This window comes from Cherax quadricarinatus, chromosome 3 (assembly GCF_038502225.1).
Source record: "Cherax quadricarinatus isolate ZL_2023a chromosome 3, ASM3850222v1, whole genome shotgun sequence".
NCBI classification, from domain to species: domain Eukaryota; kingdom Metazoa; phylum Arthropoda; class Malacostraca; order Decapoda; family Parastacidae; genus Cherax; species Cherax quadricarinatus.
The window spans coordinates 59,370,577-59,395,920 of NC_091294.1; the positions used below are offsets into that span (position 1 = coordinate 59,370,577).

The 25,344-nt window shown below is 39.7% G+C and overlaps 1 protein-coding gene across 1 annotated transcript in view; it reads right to left on the minus strand.

Annotated features, from left to right (window-relative positions):
* The window catches only part of LOC128706178 (neuroglian), a gene marked incomplete in the record, with an annotated part of 1,637,481 nt that overhangs the window by 15,399 nt on the left and 1,596,738 nt on the right, over positions 1-25,344 (minus strand). Inside the window, 3 exon segments of the mRNA XM_070093335.1 lie at positions 4,708-4,799; positions 11,154-11,346; positions 17,701-17,803. Of these exon segments, the coding sequence (XP_069949436.1) occupies positions 4,708-4,799; positions 11,154-11,346; positions 17,701-17,803 (388 nt within the window).

The window sequence follows — 25,344 nt, forward strand, 5'->3', positions numbered from 1 at the left end:
GTGCGCCTCAGGAGATGTGCTCGGTATTATACTCACCCCAAGATCCTTTTCATTGAGTAAGGTTTGCAGTCTTTGGCTACCATGCCTTTACTCTGTCTGCGGTCTTCTTTGCCCTTCCCTGATCTTCATGACTTTGCATTTGGTGGGATTAAATTAAAAAAGCCAGTTGCTGGACCAGGATTGCAGCCTGTCCAGGTCTCTTTGTAATCCTGCCTGATCCTTATTCGATTTAATTCGAGTAATTAACATCATATATCTGCAAACAAGGACACATCTGAGTCTATCCCTTCTGTCATGTCATTCACATATACCAAAAACAGCACTGGTCCTAGGATTGACCCCTGTGGAACCCCGCTCGTCACAGGCGCCCACTCTGACACCTCGTTGTTGCCTCCCTGTCAGGTATTCCTGATCCATTGTAATGCCCTTCCTGTTACGTGTGCCGGATCCTCTATCTTTTGCACTGAGTTCTGGCCACAGACCGGGCCGCAGGGGCGTTGACCCCCGAAACCCTCTACAGATATAATCTCTTGTGAGGAACTGTGTCGAAGATATTCTTACAGTCCAAGAAAATTCAATTCCCACCCCTCTCTCTCTCGTGTCTTACTTCTGTCACCCTTTCATAAAGCTCCAGTAGGCTTGTGACACAGGATTTTTCTTCCCTGAATCCGTGCTGGCTGTTGTTTACATGCTTGTTCAGGTTTATATGCTTGTTCTAGGTGCTCCACCACTCTCCTTCTGATAAGCTTTTCCATGATTTTGCATACTATACTTGTCAGTGACAGTGGTCTGTAGTTTAGTGCCTTGTGTCTGTCTCCATTCTTAAAAATGGGGACTACATTTGCCGTCTTCCATACCTCAGGTAGTTGCGAGTTTCAATGGATGTGTTGACAATTGTTGTTAGTTCCACACACAGCGTCTCTGCTCCTTTTCTAAGGACCCATGGAGAGATGTCCCGTCCCACCGTCTTTGAGGTATCAAGTTCATTTAGCAGCCTCTTCACCTCCTCATTGGTTGTGTGTATTTCATCCAGCACTTGTTGGTATATCCCTTGTTGGTGTACTTCCCCTATTCTGACTTCCCCGAGTACTTTCTGTCTCCACTGTCAATACTTCTTCAAATCTCATATTGAGCTCCTCACATACTTCTTGATCATTTCTTGTGAGTTTTCTGCCTTTCTTCCACAGCCTGACTTGACTTTCGATGCTATGTCGTTTTTCATACTGTCGTTAGGCCTCCCTCCTTATCTGTGCATACTCGTTTCTGGCTCTTTGACTAATCTCTTTATTTTCCTGGGTCCTTTGTTTTCTGTACTTTTCCCACTCTCTAGCATACTTAGTTTTTGCCTCCCTACACCTCTGGGTAAACCAAGGGCTTGTTTTCGTCTACCCATTATTTATGTTGCTCTTGAGAACAAACCTCTCCTCTGCCTCCTTGTATTTTGTTGTCGCGTAGTTCATCATTTCGTTTACTGATTTTCCTACCAATGTTCTTTCCCACTGAACCTCTTGCAGAAAGTTCCTCATGCCTGTGTAGTCCCCCCTTTTGTAGTCTGGCTTTTCCCATCCTATGCCTGTTACCTTCTCCACTTGTAACTCTACTATGTATTCAAAGCTCAGACCCACGTCATCACTAGCTCCGAGGGGCCATGTGTGATGTCCTCGATGTCCGAGTTGCTCAGGGTGGATACGAGGTCCAGTCTTGTTGGTTCATGCTCACTTCTCTCTCTGGTAGTGTTCCTAACATGTTGATGCATTAGGTTTTCCAGTACCACATCCATCATCTTGGCTCTCCATGTTTCGGGACCCCCACGTGGCTCCAGGTTTTCCTAATCAATCTTCTTGTGATTGAAATCACTCATAACTAGTAGCTTTGCTTTACCCGTGTGAGCTCTTCTGGCCACCTCAGCTAGTGTGTCTACCACTGCACTGTTGCTCTCTTCATATTCCTCTCTTGGCCTCCTGCGGGTCTGTGGCGGGTTGTACATCACTGCAACGACTACCTTCTGTCCCCCAGACTGAATTGTACCTACTGTGTAGTCCCTTTCGCCCATTTCGTCCATTCCTTCCATTTCCTCATATCCCCATCGATTTTTAATGAGCAGTGCAACTCCTCCTGCTCCCTTCTGATCCCTCAGGATCTGATATCGGGGGGGGGGGGGGAAGGTTGCGCCTGTTATCATCCTGGTGAATTTAATTTCTGGGAGTGCTATAATGATTCTTTCATGGCATTCCTCTCATTTATTTGTAATTCCATCTGCATTCGTAGTCCAGAGTTCATAGAAGAAAAAACATCCAAAATTTATGAAATAGCTAGTAATCTAAAATACACAAGAAATGTAACTGATAGATCATTTAAAATTGCTAGAAATACTTTTTACACTCCAAAAAGGGACAACCAACCTTATTCAACTAAAAATATGTTGGTTCTCCCTTACCATGAAAACTTGGTTGATATGCCTTCTCTTCTTAAGACTTTTAATATCAAAGTTGTATTTAAAAATCTTGATACAGTAAAAAAACTTTTGATAAAGAATTCCCCCCAAAATGCTGATGGATGTGTCTATAAGATTCCTTGTAAAATTTGCGATAAAGTTTATTACGGTCAAACTGGTAAAAGTCTCGAACTAAGATTAAAACAACATAAATATAGCATTAGAACTGGACAAGATTCCAATGCTCTGTTTATTCATGTGAGAGATTTTAACCATCCAATTGATTTTCAAAAAGTTGAGAAAGTAGTATCAAGCAAGTCCATGGTCGACAGAAATATAATTGAATCTTGTTTCATAAAAAGCAGTTTTGACAATAATAGGAATATTTCCTTTGGTTTATATAAATTAGATTCATTATAGTTAATAAAATTTGGGAAGAATTTAATAATATATTGGACAAATAGTAAACCTTATTCGTTGGGTAGAGTACTTTGTTAGTGGGATGTGAGGACCTGCCTAGTTGGGCCAGTGGGCCTGCTGCAGTGTTCCTCCTTTCTTATGAGTCGGGTGTAGTCGCACGTCAGGTGTCACTTTGTTGTGGGATGTGATGGTGAGGTTTGGTCTCGCTCCTTTATATGCCTTCCTTTGATGTATTGTTTTTATAGTTCCTTGATAATGTGAGAAGTTACGAAGCGCTTGGAATTTCACTATTCTTTCACAGTGGTTGTTTTGCATATTCTGATATCACCTGTTTACTGTGATCTTATTGCATATATACATTATATATATATATATATATATATATATATATATATATATATATATATGTGTGTGTGTGTGTGTGTGTGTGTGTGTGCAAGGAATTCGCAAGAGCAGGCGAAATCTACACAAACACTGATCTCTGGCTGAAGGAGACTCGAGCCTACGAACCTTAGAACAAGGTACGCAGTGCTATACCAATCTACCCCACACTGGACCAATACCTTGGCGTCCAGCTTGCGCTAGACTTTGATCCAAGGCAGCCAGCTTTCAGGGAGAAGGCTTACAGCTTTTCATCTCATCCCCTGCATGCATCAGCCTTACTAGAGATATTAACAATGCAAGGAATTCGCAAGAGCAGGTGAAATATACACAAGCATTGATCTCTGGCTGAAGGAGACTCGAACCTACTCGAACCAGTGTTTGTGTATATTTCTCATGCTCTTGCGAATTCCTTGCATTGTTAAAATCTCTAGTAGGGCTGATGCATGCAGGGGATGAGATGAAAAGCTGTAAGCCTTCTCCCTGAACGCTGGCTGCCTTGGATCAAAGTCTAGCGCAAGCTGGACTCCAAGGTATTGGTCCAGTGTGGTGAGTTTGGTATAGCACTGCGTACCTTTTTCCAAGGTTCGTAGGTTCGAGTCTCCTTCAGCCAGAGATCAGTGTTTGTGTATATTTCGCCTGCTCTTGCGAATTCCTTGCATTGTTAAAATCTCTAGTAAGGATGATGCATGCAGGGGATGAGATGAAAAGCTGTAAGCCTTCTCCCTGAAAGCTGGCTGCCTTGGATCAAAGTCTAGCGCAAGCTGGACTCCAAGGTATTGGTCCAGTGTGGTGAGTTTGGTATAGCACTGCGTACCTTGTTCCAAGGTTCGTAGGTTCGAGTCTCCTTCAGCCAGACATCAGTGTTTATATATATATATATATATATATATATATATATATATATATATATATATATATATATATGTGTGTGTGTGTGTGTGTGTGTGTGTGTGTGTGTGTGTGTGTGTGTGTGTATATGTGTGTGTGTATGTGTGCGTGTGTGTATGTAGTTCCGTGGACTAGAGCAGCATGGGTTCGACTCCTTGGCTAATCGCTATATATATATATATATATATATATATATATATATATATATATATATATATATATATATATATATATATATATGTGTGTGTGTGTGTGTGTGTGTGTGTGTGTGTGTGTGCGTGTGTGGAATAAGATCATAGTAAACAGGTGATACCAGAATATGCAAAACAACCATTGCAAAAAATAGTGAAATTCCAAGCGCTTTCGTGACTTCTCACATTATCAAGGAATTATAAAAACAATACATCAAAGGAAGGCATATAAAGGGTCGAGACTACACGTCACCATCACATCCCACAACAAAGCAACACCTGACGTGCGACGACACCCGACTCATAAGAAAGGAGGAACACTGCAGCAGTGGTTATGAGTGTCATAGACATCATGCAGTACACCTCTTAACACTGTATAGGTCGACTCACCTCGCTTTTGAACTTCAGCTTGTGATTCTAAGGAAGCAAACTTATTGGTGGCGATGCAGACATAGTGACCTTCGGTGTTATCGTCCACAGCTCTGCCGGAACAATATGATGATCAGTTTCATTTTTATGTACATCACTTGTACTGCATCACTTCAAAATTCTCTTTTCTTCTCCAATCCCTCCAAAGACAACCATGAAACAAACTTGTGGAAATTTTTCGATAAGTTTAGTAAGTCATGTTACATTTTACGTACATTTAAGCAAGATGTTATATTACTCGTACACCAAACAACATTGTCCAAGTCACGAATATGTTAGGTACAGTGAATCAGTTTCTCAACATAGAATATGTTTCAAAAAATTATTTTTTATCAATGTATCTAAATTATAAATTTCCAGATTTAAGTTCATTACTTTATTTAGTTATAACCTGACGAATCTTACCTAATCTAACCTATGCTGAGATTAGGTTTGGTTATAATAGGTTATATTGTATTGTATTATATTGCATAGTATTGCATTATATTGTACTGTATTACATTGTTTTTCAAACCATTCATCACAACTGTCAGACACTGCAGCATCATGGGATCTTGTTACAAAGAATTCTTCAACACTTGTTCAACCTTTGGACGAAGACCTACTTCGACTAGTGGATGATACCACTATGACCCCGCCTCCGCCTGCTTCACCTCACCTCACTACAGTATATAAGCCACGTCTACGGCCCTATGCTGTACATTCTACAAGATTGATGGACTGAACACATCGACTCCAGGCTGAGGGACTGATTACCTCATACTCCTCCTCTCCTTACGCCTTCCTCTTTGTATTCGACTGATGAAGCCACTGTGTGGCGAAACGTTTCCTGAATAAAGGTTATATTGTATTGTATTATATTGCATAGTATTGCATTATATTGTACTGTATTACATTGTATTGTATTAATTGTTTTTTTTATTTTTTTTATTATCACACCGGCCGATTCCCACCAAGGCAGGGTGGCCCGAAAAAGAAAAACTTTCACCATCATTCACTCCATCACTGTCTTGCCAGAAGGGTGCTTTACACTACAGTTTTTAAACTGCAACATTAACACCCCTCCTTCAGAGTGCAGGCACTGTACTTCCCATCTCCAGGACTCAAGTCCGGCCTGCCGGTTTCCCTGAATCCCTTCATAAATGTTACTTTGCTCACACTCCAACAGCACGTCAAGTATTAAAAACCATTTGTCTCCATTCACTCCTATCAAACACGCTCACGCATGCCTGCTGGAAGTCCAAGCCCCTCGCACACACAACCTCCTTTACCCCCTCCCTCCAACCCTTCCTAGGCCGACCCCTACCCCGCCTTCCTTCCACTACAGACTGATACACTCTTGAAGTCATTCTGTTTCGCTCCATTCTCTCTACATGTCCGAACCACCTCAACAACCCTTCCTCAGCCCTCTGGACAACAGTTTTGGTAATCCCGCACCTCCTCCTAACTTCCAAACTACGAATTCTCTGCATTATATTCACACCACACATTGCCCTCAGACATGACATCTCCACTGCCTCCAGCCTTCTCCTCGCTGCAACATTCATCACCCACGCTTCACACCCATATAAGAGCGTTGGTAAAACTATACTCTCATACATTCCCCTCTTTGCCTCCAAGGACAAAGTTCTTTGTCTCCACAGACTCCTAAGTGCACCACTCACTCTTTTTCCCTCATCAATTCTATGATTCACCTCATCTTTCATAGACCCATCCGCTGACACGTCCACTCCCAAATATCTGAATACGTTCACCTCCTCCATACTCTCTCCCTCCAATCTGATATTCAATCTTTCATCACCTAATCTTTTTGTTATCCTCATAACCTTACTCTTTCCTGTATTCACCTTTAATTTCCTTCTTTTGCACACCCTACCAAATTCATCCACCAATCTCTGCAACTTCTCTTCAGAATCTCCCAAGAGCACAGTGTCATCAGCAAAGAGCAGCTGTGACAACTCCCACTTTGTGTGTGATTCTTTATCTTTTAACTCCACGCCTCTTGCCAAGACCCTCGCATTTACTTCTCTTACAACCCCATCTATAAATATATTAAACAACCACGGTGACATCACACATCCTTGTCTAAGGCCTACTTTTACTGGGAAAAAATTTCCCTCTTTCCTACATACTCTAACTTGAGCCTCACTATCCTCGTAAAAACTCTTCACTGCTTTCAGTAACCTACCTCCTACACCATACACTTGCAACATCTGCCACATTGCCCCCCTATCCACCCTGTCATACGCCTTTTCCAAATCCATAAATGCCACAAAGACCTCTTTAGCCTTATCTAAATACTGTTCACTTATATGTTTCACTGTAAACACCTGGTCCACACACCCCCTACCTTTCCTAAAGCCTCCTTGTTCATCTGCTGTCCTATTCTCCGTCTTACTCTTAATTCTTTCAATTATAACTCTACCATACACTTTACCAGGTACACTCAACAGACTTATCCCCCTATAATTTTTGCACTCTCTTTTATCCCCTTTGCCTTTATACAAAGGAACTATGCATGCTCTCTGCCAATCCCTAGGTACCTTACCCTCTTCCATACATTTATTAAATAATTGCACCAACCACTCCAAAACTATATCCCCACCTGCTTTTAACATTTCTATCTTTATCCCATCAATCCCGGCTGCCTTACCCCCTTTCATTTTACCTACTGCCTCAAGAACTTCCCCCACACTCACAACTGGCTCTTCCTCACTCCTACAAGATGTTATTCCTCCTTGCCCTATACACGAAATCACAGCTTCCCTATCTTCATCAACATTTAACAATTCCTCAAAATATTCCTTCCATCTTCCCAATACCTCTAACTCTCCATTTAATAACTCTCCTCTCCTATTTTTAACTGACAAATCCATTTGTTCTCTAGGCTTTCTTAACTTGTTAATCTCACTCCAAAACTTTTTCTTATTTTCAACAAAATTTGTTGATAACATCTCACCCACTCTCTCATTTGCTCTCTTTTTACATTGCTTCACCACTCTCTTAACTTCTCTCTTTTTCTCCATATACTCTTCCCTCCTTGCATCACTTCTACTTTGTAAAAACTTCTCATATGCTAACTTTTTCTCCCTTACTACTCTCTTTACATCATCATTCCACCAATCGCTCCTCTTCCCTCCTGCACCCACTTTCCTGTAACCACAAACTTCTGCTGAACACTCTAACACTACATTTTTAAACCTACCCCATACCTCTTCGACCCCATTGCCTATGCTCTCATTAGCCCATCTATCCTCCAATAGCTGTTTATATCTTACCCTAACTGCCTCCTCTTTTAGTTTATAAACCTTCACCTCTCTCTTCCCTGATGCTTCTATTCTCCTTGTATCCCATCTACCTTTTACTCTCAGTGTAGCTACAACTAGAAAGTGATCTGATATATCTGTGGCCCCTCTATAAACATGTACATCCTGAAGTCTACTCAACAGTCTTTTATCTACCAATACATAATCCAACAAACTACTGTCATTTCGCCCTACATCATATCGTGTATACTTATTTATCCTCTTTTTCTTAAAATATGTATTACCTATAACTAAACCCCTTTCTATACAAAGTTCAATCAAAGGGCTCCCATTATCATTTACACCTGGCACCCCAAACTTACCTACCACACCCTCTCTAAAAGTTTCTCCTACTTTAGCATTCAAGTCCCCTACCACAATTACTCTCTCACTTGGTTCAAATGCTCCTATACATTCACTTAACATCTCCCAAAATCTCTCTCTCTCCTCTGCATTCCTCTCTTCTCCAGGTGCATACACGCTTATTATGACCCACTTCTCGCATCCAACCTTTACTTTAATCCACATAATTCTTGAATTTACACATTCATATTCTCTTTTCTCCTTCCATAACTGATCATTTAACATTACTGCTACCCCTTCCTTTGCTCTAACTCTCTCAGATACTCCAGATTTAATCCCATTTATTTCCCCCCACTGAAACTCTCCTACCCCCTTCAGCTTTGTTTCGCTTAGGGCCAAGACATCCAACTTCTTTTCATTCATAACATCAGCAATCATCTGTTTCTTGTCATCCGCACTACATCCACGCACATTTAAGCAACCCAGTTTTATAAAGTTTTTCTTCTTCTCTTTTTTAGTAATTGTATACAGGAGAAGGGGTTACTAGCCCATTGCTCCCGGCATTTTAGTCGCCTCATACGACACGCATGGCTTACGGAGGAAAGATTCTTTTCCACTTCCCCATGGACAATAGAAGAAATAAAAAAAGAACAAGAGCTATTTAGAAAAAGGAGAAAAACCTAGATGTATGTATATATATATATGCATGTGCGTGTCTGTGAAGTGTGACCAAAGTGTAAGTAGGAGTAGCAAGATATCCCTGTTATCTTAGCGTGTTTATGAGACAGAAAAAGAAACCAGCAATCCTACCATCATGCAAAACAGTTACAGGTTTTTGTTTCACAGTCATCTGGCAGGACGGTAGTACTTCCCTGGGTGGTTGCTGTCTACCAACCTACTACCTACCTAATTGTATTGTATTAAATTGTATTGTATTGTGTTAAATTGTATTGTATTGTATTATAATGTATTGATAAAGCCACTGGATGGCGAAACGTCTACAAATTAAAGATACCCAGATGTTGCACATGTGTCTGATTCCTCGTCTCGTCGGCACTGTATACTATTTATATACAAAGAACATCGTCTACATACCTAAACCACTTGGCCGAGCAAGGTAGAATATTATTTTATTATCTACTCTCGAAAAACTCCACATACAAATTGCTCAGAAGCTGTAACAATGGATTTTCCATCGCCTTACCTTGTTGATAGTGCAGAACTTTCCCTCAAATGCAAATTTACCGTCTACTTCACACACGTTAATTAGTTCAGTGATATCTTTGGTTCCAGGTAAACTACCTGGTTCCGGATAGTTTATCTGTTCAAACACTGAAGTTTCTCTGTAAGATCCAGGTTATTGTTTTTTATACGAGTATCCGAAATATTACAAAGCAATGGGGGCTATCACTTTGTTTAAATTTTTTGATGAATTATATACTACAGAACCCACAAAGCTAATTATAGATCATGCTGGGTAACCTGGTTTGTGGGTCTTAATTAATTCATACATGTATAGGAGTATGGCAGCTCTGGCTGACGATTATTTTATATGATCATCAGTTCTCGCACGAAATGCTAATTCTTCCTCAGAGCTCTACGTATCTGCAGCCCTGAGTTCTGGGAAGAAGAATGCAACTACACTCGACACACATATACTCGTCTTCACCTTCCCCTCTCATTTTATCCAGGATTCCAGACGAAGAGCTCAAACCATTCTACCCAGTCCTCCGACAGCCAGAAATAACCAAACATTTCTTGTGTTATCTTGCAGTGATATAACAATGCACACACACACACATACACACACACACACACACACACACACACACACACACACACACACACACACACACACACACACACACACACCTCATGAGCTCTTGACAAGAGTAACATGCTAATCACCACTGTTTCAATTGATCTCACCAGGAAAAAATATCTCCATGTGATGTTTGCTCTAAGGAAATTAGAATATACACCATCCCCTGTGGGCAGCACGATAAGGTTTATGTGGGAGGAACAAGGAGAGACTTGTTCAAGAGAATTCGTGAATGTAAAAATGCCTGCAGCAGCTATGACGCTAACCATACTTGCATTACGCACAGAAGACCTGAGGGGCGTCTCATTCTTTGGTAAGATGCTAACTTGATCTACTGGGAACCAGATTGACAGCAAGGAAGATGCCTTGAAGCTTTACTCATCGCCACCTCCAGCACCATCTTTCAAAAAGCTGGTAGTTGTAATATCTCAATAATGTCTAATAATGATAACATGATAATGATAACAATAATGATAACAATAATGTCTCAAAACTCCAGACTCTCTGACCGCGGGTTCAATCCCGGCCGGGGTATGGTTTGTTTGCAATCGTGTCATTACGATTTCGTGAGTCATTACTACTACAAGTTACTATTAATAATGCCATCACTATGCTCTCCAGCCCCTATGTATACTGTAGCCGGTCTCCCTTCATACTCATGTATTTGAAGTGATCAAGGTTCAAGGATCTATACGTATTCATTGAGGGTGTCCTAAGTGAATGCATTCGTGTTCCTTTTCCTCAACTTGTCGGCAACAGTTTGAGTGACATTTTACCACAATTAGACTCAGGTAAAATTTTACCTCGTTTCAAGATAAATCCTAAATTCCCGGCTAAATATAAAATTATCAACAAATTGGTGAGAGATGCAGAAATCAGTTGACTTCCTCAGTGTTCTCTTAACTGATTCATTAGGACACCATCCCAATAACCATATCACTAACCATACAAAACGCAAGAATAGTGTTGATACAAACTTTATTATCATTTTGGAGTCGTCGATTTCATATCTGGGGTCCTCATCATGAATGATGACCTGGTTATCTCCCTCCATCCTGGCCCAGGTCATGTTGGGGTCAGGAGAGCCGTAAGCCTCACAGTGAAGGGTGGCTGCCTGACCCTCCAGCACCACCACGTCTTCAGGCTCCGTCAGCCACTCTGGTGGAAGCGCTGCAAGATATTTAAATACTGTCAGTGGGACAGAACCCAGACCACAAATGTGACGTCCGTATCAACTAACCAACAAAGTATAGGTGAAAACTAGATGACTTTCTGCTCCTCCCAGACAACAAGCAAACTATCAAGTTATTGATAGTTTGCTTGTGATCTGCGAGTAAGATGTGAGCTGTTTCAGCTTCGGTATTGTTAGTTATACTGTTTAGGTGGAATCTTCTATATTATATAGTTTGTTACGTTTAAGAAAATGTAAGATATTTACTGAGTGTTGTAACACTGGCCTTAGATGCTATGATGTTACCACTTATCTCACGGCTACCTTAACTCTACTCTTACACACACACACACACACACACACACACACACACACACACACACACACACACACACACACACACACACACACACAGACGGAGTACAGTCTAGGGGGCAAGAGACTACAAACCTCACTTAAGGAAAAAGATGTTGGGGTGAGTATAACACCAGGCACATCTCCTGAAGAGCACATCAACCAAATAACTGCTGCAGCATATGGGCGCCTAGCAAACCTCAGAACAGCATTCCGACATCTTAATAAGGAATCGTTCAGGATCCTGTACACCGGGTACGTTAGGCCCATATTGGAGTATGCGGCACCAGTTTGGAACCCACACCTAGCCAAGCACGTAAAGAAACTAGAGAAAGTGCAAAGGTTTGCAACAAGACTAGTCCCAGAGCTAAGAGGTATGTCCTACGAGGAGAGGTTAAGGAAAATCAACCTGACGACACTGGAGGACAGGAGAGGTAGGGGGGACATGATAACGACATACAAAATAATGAGAGGAATTGACAAGGTGGACAAAGACAGCATGTTCCAGAGATTGGACACAGTAACAAAGGGACACAGTTGGAAGTTGAAGACACAGATGAATCACAGGGATGTTAGGAAGTATTTCTTCAGCCACAGAGTAGTCAGTAAGTGGATTAGTTTGGGGAGCGATGTAATGGAGGCAGGATCCATACATAGCTTTAAGCAGAGGTATGATAAAGCTCACGGTTCAGGGAGAGTGACCTAGTAGCGATCAGTGTAGAGGCGGGGCCAGGAGCTCGGACTCGACCCCTGCAACCTCAACTAGGTGAGTACAACTAGGTGAGTACATATACACATACACACATACATACACGCACACACACACACACACACACACACACACACACACACACACACGCACACACACATACAACAGGCCTAGTGTCTAATCGACATGTGCCTAGGACAAAATGGTAACTAACACACACACACACACACACACACACATATATATATATATATATATATATATATATATATATATATATATATATATATATATATATACATATATATATATATATATATATATATATATATATATATATATATATATATATATATATATATATATATATATACATGTAAGACAACCGCTGTGAAAGAGTAGTGAAATTCCAAGTGCTTTCGTTACTATTCACATTGTCAAGGAACTCTCATAGTTCCTTGACAATGTGAATAGTCTCGAAAGCACTTGGAATTTCACTACTTTTTCACAGTGGTTGTTTTGCATATTTTAAAATCACCTGTTTACTGTGATCTTATTGCATATATATATATATATATATATATATATATATATATATATATATATATATATATATATATATATATATATATATATATATATATTAGTATGTATATATACAGTGGAACCTCAAATTTCTAACGTATCACTTATCGAACTCTTCGAAAATAGAACCCTTTTTTCGAACCAACTTTGTCCCTATTATCGAACTCGCCCCTATTTTCGAACCGCCGGGTACCGGACCTGTCCAGCAGCCCGCTCTGTCCGTGTCCCCACACAGGCGCCGTGAGTCAGTCTGGTTTTGTTGTTGCTTGAGTGAACACTAACCTGTGCTCTCATTTAAACATTTTACGATTATTTCATTGTGTTTAGTGTTTGTGCGACTGTAAAATAAGCTACAATGGGCCCAAAGAAGCTTGCTAGTGGTACCTCTGTGGTAAAGAAAGCGAGAAACACCATAGATGTGAAGAAGGAAATAATACAGAAGTGGAATGATGTCCAAATGTTTGTGGAGAAGTACCACCCTGAGCAAGCTGAAACAAGCCATTTTTGCGACACGTTCAGTGACACAACCATGTCCCATTTTAGGGAAATCTTGAAGAGGCACCAGAAAGAGAGGACTGTGGACAGTTATTTTTTGAGACAGGGGTCCAGTGACTCTCAAGCTGGTCCCACCAGCGTTAAAAGACAGAAGGGAAGTAACCCCAGAGAGGGCTTTACCTGACGTCCTCATGGAGTGAGATTCTCCTTCCCAACACTAACCCCAACTCCCTCTCTCCTCCTCACTATCTTCCAGATGCCATCACCAATCTTCAGTAAAGGTAAGTAAAATGTTATTTTATATGTTTATTTAAATTTACTAATACAAAATTGAACACTATATTTGTTGTGTGTATGTAAAACTATAATTAATCTCTATAAAATGTAATTTTTTGTGAATATTTTTGGGTTTATGGAACGGACTAATTTTATTTCCATTATTTATTATGGGAAATATTGCTTCACTTTTCAGACTTTTCGAATTTTGAACTAGCTCCTGGAACGGATTAAGTTCGATATTTGAGGTTATATATATATATATATATATATATATATATATATATATATATATATATATATATATATATATATATATATATATATATATATATATATATATGTAACACATGGGCCCATTCCCACCAAGGCAGGGTGGCCCGAAAAAGAAAAACTGTCTTGCCAGAGGCGCACTCACACTACAGTTATAAAACTGCAACATTAACATCCCTCCTTCAGAGTGCAGACACTGTACTTCCCATCTCCAGGACTCAAGTCCGGTCTGCCGGTTTCCCTGAATCCCTTTATAAATGTTACCTTCCTTACACTCCAACGGCACGTCAAGTATTAAAAACCATTTGTCTCCATTTGCTCCTATCTAAAACGCTCACGCATGCTTGCTGGAAGTCCAAGCCCCTGGCACACAAAATCTCCTTTACCCCCTCCCTCCAACCAATCCTAGGCCGACCCCTACCCTTCCTTCCCTCCACTATAGATTTATGCACTCTCGAAGTCATTCTATTTCATTCCATCGTCTCTACATATCCAAACTCACATTAACAAGGAACTAGTTCCTTGATAATGTGAGAAGTCACGAAAGCGCTTGGAATTTCACTTTCCTTTCACAGTGGTTGTTTTGCATATTCTCATATCACATGTTTAATGTGATCTTATTGCATATATATATATATATATATATATATATATATATATATATATATATATATATATATATATATATATATATATATATATATATATTTATATATATATTTCAACAAGTCGGTCGTCTCCCACCGAGGCAGGGTGACCCAAAAAAGAAAGAAAATCCCCAAAAAGAAAATACTTTCATCATCATTCAACACTTTCACCACACTCACACATTATCACTGCTTTTGCAGTGGTGCTCAGAATACAACAGTTTAGAAGCATATACGTATAAAGATACACAACATATCCCTCCAAACTGCCAATATCCCGAACCACTCCTTTAAAGTGCAGACATTGTACTTCCCATTTCCAGGACTCAAGTCCGACTATATATATATATATATATATATATTTTATTATCACACTGGCCGATTCCCACCAAGGCAGGGTGGCCCGAAAAAGAAAAACTTTCACCATCATTCACTCCATCACTGTCTTGCCAGAAGGGTGCTTTACACTACAGTTTTTAAACTGCAACATTAACACCCCTCCTTCAGAGTGCAGGCACTGTACTTCCCATCTCCAGGACTCAAGTCCGGCCTGCCGGTTTCCCTGAATCCCTTCATAAATGTTACTTTGCTCACACTCCAACAGCACGTCAAGTATTAAAAACCATTTGTCTCCATTCACTCCTATCAAACACGCTCACGCATGCCTGCTGGAAGTCCAAGCCCCTCGCACACAAAACCTCCTTTACCCCCTCCCTAAAACCCTTCCTAGGCCGACCCCTACCCCGCCTTCCTTCCACTACAGACTGATACACTCTTGAAGTCATTCTGTTTCGCTCCATTCTCTCTACATGTCCGAACCACCTCAACAACCCTTCCTCAGCCCTCTGGACAACAGTTTTGGTAATCCCGCACCTCCTCCTAACTTCCAAACTACGAATTCTCTGCATTATATTCACACCACACATTGCCCTCAGACATGACATCTCCACTGCCTCCAGCCTTCTCCTCGCTGCAACATTCATCACCCATGCTTCACACCCATATAAGAGCGTTGGTAAAACTATACTCTCATACATTCCCCTCTTTGCCTCCAAGGACAAAGTTCTCTGTCTCCACAGACTCCTAAGTGCACCACTCACTCTTTTTCCCTCATCAATTCTATGATTCACCTCATCTTTCATAGACCCATCCGCTGACACGTCCACTCCCAAATATCTGAATACGTTCACCTCCTCCATACTCTCTCCCTCCAATCTGATATTCAATCTTTCATCACCTAATCTTTTTGTTATCCTCATAACCTTACTCTTTCCTGTATTCACCTTTAATTTTCTTCTTTTGCACACCCTACCAAATTCATCCACCAATCTCTGCAGCTTCTCTTCAGAATCTCCCAAGAGCACAGTGTCATCAGCAAAGAGCAGCTGTGACAACTCCCACCCTGTGTGTGATTCTTTATCTTTTAACTCCACGCCTCTTGCCAAGTCCCTCGCATTTACTTCTCTTACAACCCTATCTATAAATATATTAAACAACCACGGTGACATCACACATCCTTGTCTAAGGCCTACTTTTACTGGGAAAAAATTTCCCTCTTTTCTACATACTCTAACTTGAGCCTCACTATCCTCGTAAAAACTCTTCACTGCTTTCAGTAACCTACCTCCTACACCATACACTTGCAACATCTGCCACATTGCCCCCCTATCCACCCTGTCATACGCCTTTTCCAAATCCATAAATGCCACAAAGACCTCTTTAGCCTTATCTAAATACTGTTCACTTATATGTTTCACTGTAAACACCTGGTCCACACACCCCCTACCTTTCCTAAAGCCTCCTTGTTCATCTGCTATCCTATTCTCCGTCTTACTCTTAATTCTTTCAATTATAACTCTACCATACACTTTACCAGGTACACTCAACAGACTTATCCCCCTATAATTTTTGCACTCACTTTTATCCCCTTTGCCTTTATACAAAGGAACTATGCATGTTCTCTGCCAATCCCTAGGTACCTTACCCTCTTCCATACATTTATTAAATAATTGCACCAACCACTCCAAAACTATATCCCCACCTGCTTTTAACATTTCTATCTTTATCCCATCAATCCCGGCTGCCTTACCCCCTTTCATTTTACCTACTACCTCACGAACTTCCCCCACACTCACAACTGGCTCTTCCTCACTCCTACAAGAAGTTATTCCTCCTTGCCCTATACACGAAATCACAGCTTCCCTATCTTCATCAACATTTAACAATTCCTCAAAATATTCCCTCCATCTTCCCAATACCTCTAACTCTCCATTTAATAACTCTCCTCTCCTATTTTTAACTGACAAATCCATTTGTTCTCTAGGCTTCCTTAACTTGTTAATCTCACTCCAAAACTTTTTCTTATTTTCAACAAAATTTGTTGATAACAGCTCACCCACTCTCTCATTTGCTCTCTTTTTACATTGCTTCACCACTCTCTTAACCTCTCTCTTTTTCTCCATATACTCTTCCCTCCTTGCATCACTTCTACTTTGTAAAAACTTCTCATATGCTAACTTTTTCTCCCTTACTACTCTCTTTACATCATCATTCCACCAATCGCTCCTCTTCCCTCCTGCACCCACTTTCCTGTAACCACAAACTTCTGCTGAACACTCTAACACTACATTTTTAAACCTACCCCATTCCTCTTCGACCCCATTGCCTATGCTCTCATTAGCCCATCTATCCTCCAATAGCTGTTTATATCTTACCCTAACTGCCTCCTCTTTTAGTTTATAAACCTTCACCTCTCTCTTCCCTGATGCTTCTATTCTCCTTGTATCCCATCTACCTTTTACTCTCAGTGTAGCTACAACTAGAAAGTGATCTGATATATCTGTGGCCCCTATATATATATATATATATATATATATATATATATATATATATATATATATATATATATATATATATATATATATATATATATATATATATATATATATATATATATAACAATAACTAGGAAGCATAAAACTAAGGTTATGAAGGATTTATATGGGTTAACTTACACAAGACATTGAGGTAGACGCTCTTGTAGACGTAGCCATGTTTGTTGGAAGCGTTACAAGCGATGGTGGCCTTCATGCCGAAGTCGAGAGTATCAAAGATCACCTGGGAAGAGCCGAGGGGAAGATATTACTCCTGGTAATACAGTAACACCACAGCAACAACAAACTAAAAACACGTTAGAACCGTTTTAAGTTAGACTTCTTAGGATTATGTGACGAGTACAGTAATGTAGTGTGTGTCTGGCAAGTATCACACAGAGGAGTGAACCTCCACTCTTCCTGAGATGTGGCACTGAAAACTGCTTCTCAACCTTACATATATAATTGTCATGTATAAAGTGTAATGACAAAATATGGTAAGAATATTAGAAAATTAAGTTCGTGGAAAATATATTCAAACCTGGAATCAAAATATTGAGATGAGGTTCCAGGACTATAGAAATATTTTATCATAAGTTATCACAAGTTAAAATTTCGTCTATAAAATTTCTTGTGGAATTCAGTAGCAATAATTTACCTAATATATGCTAAATTATTTTTAAATAATCGGAATAGAATATTATTAATTTTATAATAATTTATCCCTCACAGTATTCTTTGAGTAATTACCACAATATTTTAAATCTCAATTGTCTTTTCTTGATGGAAAAATATTTAAATATTAAATATATACGAACCATTTAAGGAGTCTCAGGATTTCCTTTGAGAACTAAATTTCATTTATGTAATTTGTGAAGCGTGTTGACCTACTATGATTTTTTAAACTGTTTAAAAAAAAGACCATTATCTGCTATTTTGCTTCGTAGTATGTGAAAAAAAAGTTGCAATTTATTCAAGGTATATCACACGCACATGTAAACCTGCCATCCCGACCAGGTCAACTTCCACTCTGACTGACGACGGTTCTCACTGTCTCACTCTCGCTTGCAGTTTCTTAGTTGTAAACATTCGCTGTATATAATGTAAATTACTTGTAATATATATATTTGAAGGAATACATGGCTAAGAAGCTGTTCTCTGTTGTGTCTCCACACTACCACTACTGGAGTAGCTTGCTGACTCGCTTACAAACAGGTGTACAGGAGTACAAGGCTTCACCTGTGAACCTGTGTAAAATCCTTCAAAGTATAAATAATAAGGATTTAAAATAAACAATAAATTGTGACGGGTTCGAGGGTTCATGAAATTTTTATATTTCTATTTTCAATAAACAAATTCTGATGAGGTTCATGTGATCATAGAGCTGCAGATGTTCTGACACACGACCAACTCAACAACTGTTGATGAAAACAGACATCTGGGACCGTGTTGGATTATTATAAAGAAACACGACGTTTTGATTTACACTGAACCATTACCAAGTAACACGTTACATGACAAACTATTATCAAGTAACACGTTACATGACAAACCATTATTAAGTAACACGTTACATGACAAATCATTATCAAGTAACACATTACATGACAAATCATTACCAAGTAACACGTTACATGACAAACCATTATCAAGTAACACGTTACATGACAAACCATTATTAAGTAACACGTTACATGACAAACCATTATCAAGTAACACGTTACATGACAAACTATTATCAAGTAACACGTTACATGACAAACCATTATCAGGTAACACGTTACATGACAAACCATTATCAAGTAACACGCTACATGACAAACCATTATCAAGTAACACGTTACATGACAAACCATTATCAAGTAACACGTTACATGACAAACCATTATCAAGTAACACGTTACATGACAAACCATTATCAAGTAACACGTTACATGACAAACCATTATCAAGTAACACGTTACATGACAATTCATTATCAAGTAACACGTTACATGACAAACTATTATCAAGTAACACGTTACATGACAAACCATTATCAATTAACACGTTACATGACAAACCATTATCAAGTAACACGTTACATGACAAACCATTATCAAGCAACACGTTACATGACAAACCATTATCAAGTAACACGTTACATGACAAACCATTATCAAGTAACACGTTACATGACAAACCATTATCAAGTAACACGTTACATGACAAACCATTATTAAGTAACACGTTACATGACAAATCATTATCAAGTAACACGTTACATGACAAACCATTATCAGGTAACACGTTACATGACAAATCATTATCAAGTAACACGTTACATGACAAACCATTATCAAGTAACACGTTACATGACAAACCATTATCAGGTAACACGTTGCATGACAAATCATTGTCAAGTAACACGTTACATGACAAACCATTATCAAGTAACACGTTACATGACAAACTATTAACAACACGTTACATGACAAACCATTATCAAGTAACACGTTACATGACAAACTATTAACAAGTAACACGTTACATGACAAACCATTATCAGGTAATACGTTATATGACAAATCATTATCAAGTAACACGTTACATGACAAAAAATTATCAAGTAACACGTTACATGACAAATCATTATCAAGTAACACGTTACATGACAAACCATTATCAAGTAACACGTTACATGACAAAAAATTATCAAGTAACACGTTACATGACAAATCATTATCAAGTAACACGTTACATGACAAACCATTATCAAGTAACACGTTACATGACAAAAAATTATCAAGTAACACGTTACATGACAAATCATTATCAAGTAACACGTTACATGACAAACCATTATCAAGAAACACGTTACATGACAAACTATTAACAAGTAACACGTTACATGACAAACCATTATCAAGTAACACGTTACATGACAAACTATTAACAAGTAACACGTTACATGACAAACCATTATCAGGTAACACGTTATATGACAAATCATTATCAAGTAACACGTTACATGACAAAAAATTATCAAGTAACACGTTACATGACAAATCATTATCAGGTAACACGTTACATGACAAACCATTATAAAGTAACACGTTACATGACAAATCATTATCAAGTAACACGTTACATGACAAATCATTATCAAGTAACACGTTACATGACAAACAATTATCAAGTAACACGTTACATGACAAACCATTATCAAGTAACACGTTACATGACAAACCATTATCAAGTAACACGTTACATGACAAATCATTATCAAGTAGCACGTTACATGACAAACCATTATCAAGTAACACGTTACATGACAAACCATTATCAAGTAACACGTTACATGACAAACCATTATCAAGTAACACGTTACATGACAAACCATTATCAAGTAACACGTTACATGACAAACAATTATTAAGTACCACGTTACATGACAAACCATTATCAAGTAACACGTTACATGACAAACCGTTATCAAGTAACACGTTACATGACAAACCATTATCAAGTAACACGTTACATGACAAACCGTTATCAAGTAACACGTTACATGACAAAACATTATCAAGTAACACGTTACATGACAAACCATTATCAAGTAACACGTTGCATGACAAACCATTATCAAGTAACACGTTACATGACAAACCATTATCAAGAAACACGTTATATGACAAACTATTATCAAGTAACACGTTACATGACAAACCATTATCAAGTAACACGTTACATGACAAATCATTATCAAGTAACACGTTACATGACAAACCATTATCAAGTAACACGTTACATGACAAATCATTATCAAGTAACACGTTACTTGACAAACAATTATCAAGTAACACGTTACATGACAAACCATTATCAGGTAACACGTTGCATGACAAATAATTATCAAGTAACACGTTGCATGACAAATCATTATCAAGTAACACGTTACATGACAAACCATTATCAAGTAACACGTTGCATGACAAACTATTATCAAGTAACACGTTGCATGACAAATCATTATCAAGTAACACGTTACATGACAAACCATTATCAAGTAACAAGTTGCATGACAAATAATTATCAAGTAACACGTTGCATGACAAATCGTTATCAGGTAACACGTTGCATGACAAATAATTATCAAGTAACACGTTACATGACAAACCATTATCAGGTAACACGTTGCATGACAAATAATTATCAAGTAACACGTTACATGACAAACCATTATCAAGTAACACGTTACATGACAAACCAAAACATCGTCTAATTAATTTTCATTAATTTGTGGGTTAGTTGTTAATTACTGCAGCCACAATGACGTGAATAACATATTTCATGTTGTGATCCATCAGACTCTTGACTCACCACAACACTAATGTAGTGAGTGTACCCACTGTGATGTGTGATGTACTGAGTGTACCCACTGTGATGTAGTGAGTGTACCCACTGTGATGTAGTGAGTGTACACAATGTGACGTAGAGGGAGTGAGTACCCACTGTGATGTAGTGAGTGTACCCACTGTGATGTAGTGAGTGTACCCACTGTGATGAAGTGAGTGTACCCACTGTGATGTAGTGAGTGTACCCACTGTGATGTAGTGAGTGTACCCACTGTGATGTAGTGAGTGTACACAATGTGACGTAGAGGGAGTACCCACTGTGATGTAGTGAGTGTACCCACTGTGATGTAGTGAGTGTACACAATGTGACGCAGAGGGAGTGAGTACCCACTGCGATGTAGTGAGTGTACCCACTGTGATGTAGTGAGTGTACCCACTGTGATGAAGTGAGTGTACCCACTGTGATGTAGTGAGTGTACCCACTGTGATGTAGTGAGTGTACCCACTGTGATGTAGTGAGTGTACACAATGTGACGTAGAGGGAGTACCCACTGTGATGTAGTGAGTGTACACACTGTGATGTAGTGAGTGTCCACAATGTGACGTAGAGGGAGTGAGTACCCACTGTGATGTAGTGAGTGTACACACTGTGAAGTGAGTGAGTGTACCCACTGTGATGTACTGAGAGTACCCACTGTGATGTATTGAGTGTACACACTGTGATGTAGTGAGTGCACCCACTGTGATGTAGTGAGTGTACACACTGTGATGTAGTGTGTGTACACACTGTGATGTATTGAGTGCACCCTGTGAAGTAGTGAGTGTACTCACTTTGATGTAGTGATTGTACACACTGTGATATAGTGAGTGCACACACTGTGATGTAGTGAGTGTACACACTGTGATATAGTGAGTGCACACACTGTGATGTACTGAGTGTACACACTGTGATGTAGTGACTGTATCCACTGTGATGTAGTGAGTGTACACACTGTGATGTAGTGAGAGTACCCACTGCGATGTAGTGAGTGTACACACTCTGACGTAGTGCGCGTACACACTGTGATGTAGTGAGTGTATCCATTGTGATGTAGTGATTGTACCCCCTGTGATGTAGTGAGTGTACCCACTGTGATGTGATGTGTGTATCCATTGTCATGTAGTGAGTGTACACACTGTGATGTAGTGAGTGTATCCACTGTGAAGTAGTGAGTGTACACACTGTGATGTAGTGAGTGAACCCACTGTGATGTAGTGAGTGTACCCACTGTGATGTAGTGAGTGTACACACTGTGATGTAATGGGTGCACCCACCCTGTGTATACACATGTAGCGAGTGTAAACACTGTGATGTAGTGAGAGTACCCACTGTGATGTAGTGAGTGTACACACAGTGATGTAGTGAGTGTATTCATTGTGATGTAGTGAGTGTACACACTGTGATGTAGTGATTGTACACACTGTGATGTTGTGAGTGAATCCACTGTGATGTAGTGAGTGTATCCATTGTGATGTAATGAGTGTACACACTGTGATTTAGTGAGTATATCCACTGTGAAGTAGTGAGTGTGCACACTGTGATGTAGTGAGTGTACCCACTGTGATGTACTGAGTGTACGCACTGAGATGCAATGAGTGTACACACTGTGAAGTAGTGAGTGTATCCACTGTGATGTACTGATAGTACCCACTGTGATGCAGTGAGTGTACACAATGTGCTGTAGTGAGAGTACCCACTGTGATATAGTGAGTGTAAACACTGTGATGTAGTGAGTGTACACACTGTGAAATAGTGAGTGTACCCACTGTGATTAGTGAGTGTACACACTGTGATGTAGTGAGTGTACCCACTGTGATGTAGTGAGGGTACCCACTGTGATGTAGTGAGTGTATCCATTGTGATTAATGAGTGTACACACTGTGATGTAGTGAGTGTACACACTGTGATGTAGTGAGTCACTCCACTGTGACGTAGTGAGTGTACCCACTGTGATGTAGTGAGTGTATCCATTGTGATGTAGTGAGTGTACCCACTGTAATGTAGTGAGTGCACACACTGTGATGTAGTGAGTGTAGCCGCTGTGATGTAGTGATTGTACCCACTGTGACGTAGTGAGTGTATCCACTGTTATGTAATGAGTGTATCCATTGTCATGTAGTGATTGTAGACACTGTGATGTAGTGAGTGTATCCACTGTGAAGTAGTGAGTGTACACACTGTGATGTAGTGAGTGTTCCCACTGTGATGTAGTGAGTGTATCCATTGTAAAGTAGTGAGTGTACCCCCTGTGATGTAGTGAGTGTACCCACTGTGATATAATGGGTGCACCCTCTGCGATGTAGCGAGTGTACAAACTGTGATGTAGTGAGTGTACACACTGTGATGTAGTGAGTGTACCCACTGTGATGTAGTGAGTGTACGCACTGAGATGCAGTGAGTGTACACACTGTGATGTAGTGAGAGTACCCACTGTGATATAGTGAGTGTACACACTGTGACGTAGTGAGTGTACACACTATAATGTAGTGAGTGTATCCATTGCGATGAAGTGAGTGTACACACTGTGATGTAGTGAGTGTACCCACTGTGATGTAGTGAGTGTACACTGTGATGTTGTGAGTGTACCCACTGTGATGTAGTGAGTGTACACACTGTGATGTAGTGAGTGTAAAACTCTGATGTAGTGAGTGTACCCACTGTGATGTAGTGAGTGTCAACACTGTGATGTAATGGGTGCACTCTCTGTGATGTAGTGAGTGCACACACTGTGATGTAGTGAGTGTACACACTGTGATGTAGTGAGTGTCCACACTGTGATGTAGTGAGATGTAGCGAGTGTACCACTGTGATGTAGCGAGTGTACACACTGTGATGTAGTGAATGTTCCCACTGTAATGTAGTGAGTGTACACACTGTGATGTAGTGAGTGTACCCACTGTGATGTAGTGAGTGTAACCGCTGTGATGTAGTGATTGTACCCACTGTGATGTAGTGAGTGTACCCACTGTAATGTAATGAGTGTATCCATTGTGATGTAGTGAGTGTACACACTGTGATGTAGTGAGTGTATCCACTGTGATGTAGTGAGTGTACACACTGTGATGTAGTGAGTGTACACACTGTGATGTAGTGAGTGTACCCACTGTGATGTAGTGAGTGTACACACTGTGATGTAGTGAGTGTACACACTGTGATGTAGTGAGTGTACCCACTGTGATGTAGTGAGTGTACCCACTGTGATGTAGTGAGTGTATCCATTGTGATGTAGTGAGTGTACACACTGTGATGTAGTGAGTGTACACACTGTGATGTAGTGAGTGTATCCACTGTGATGTAGTGAGTGTACGCACTGTGATATAGTGAGTGTAAACACTCTGATGTAGTGAGTATACCCACTGTGATGTAGTAAGCGTACCCACTGTGATGTAGTGAGTGTATCCATTGTGA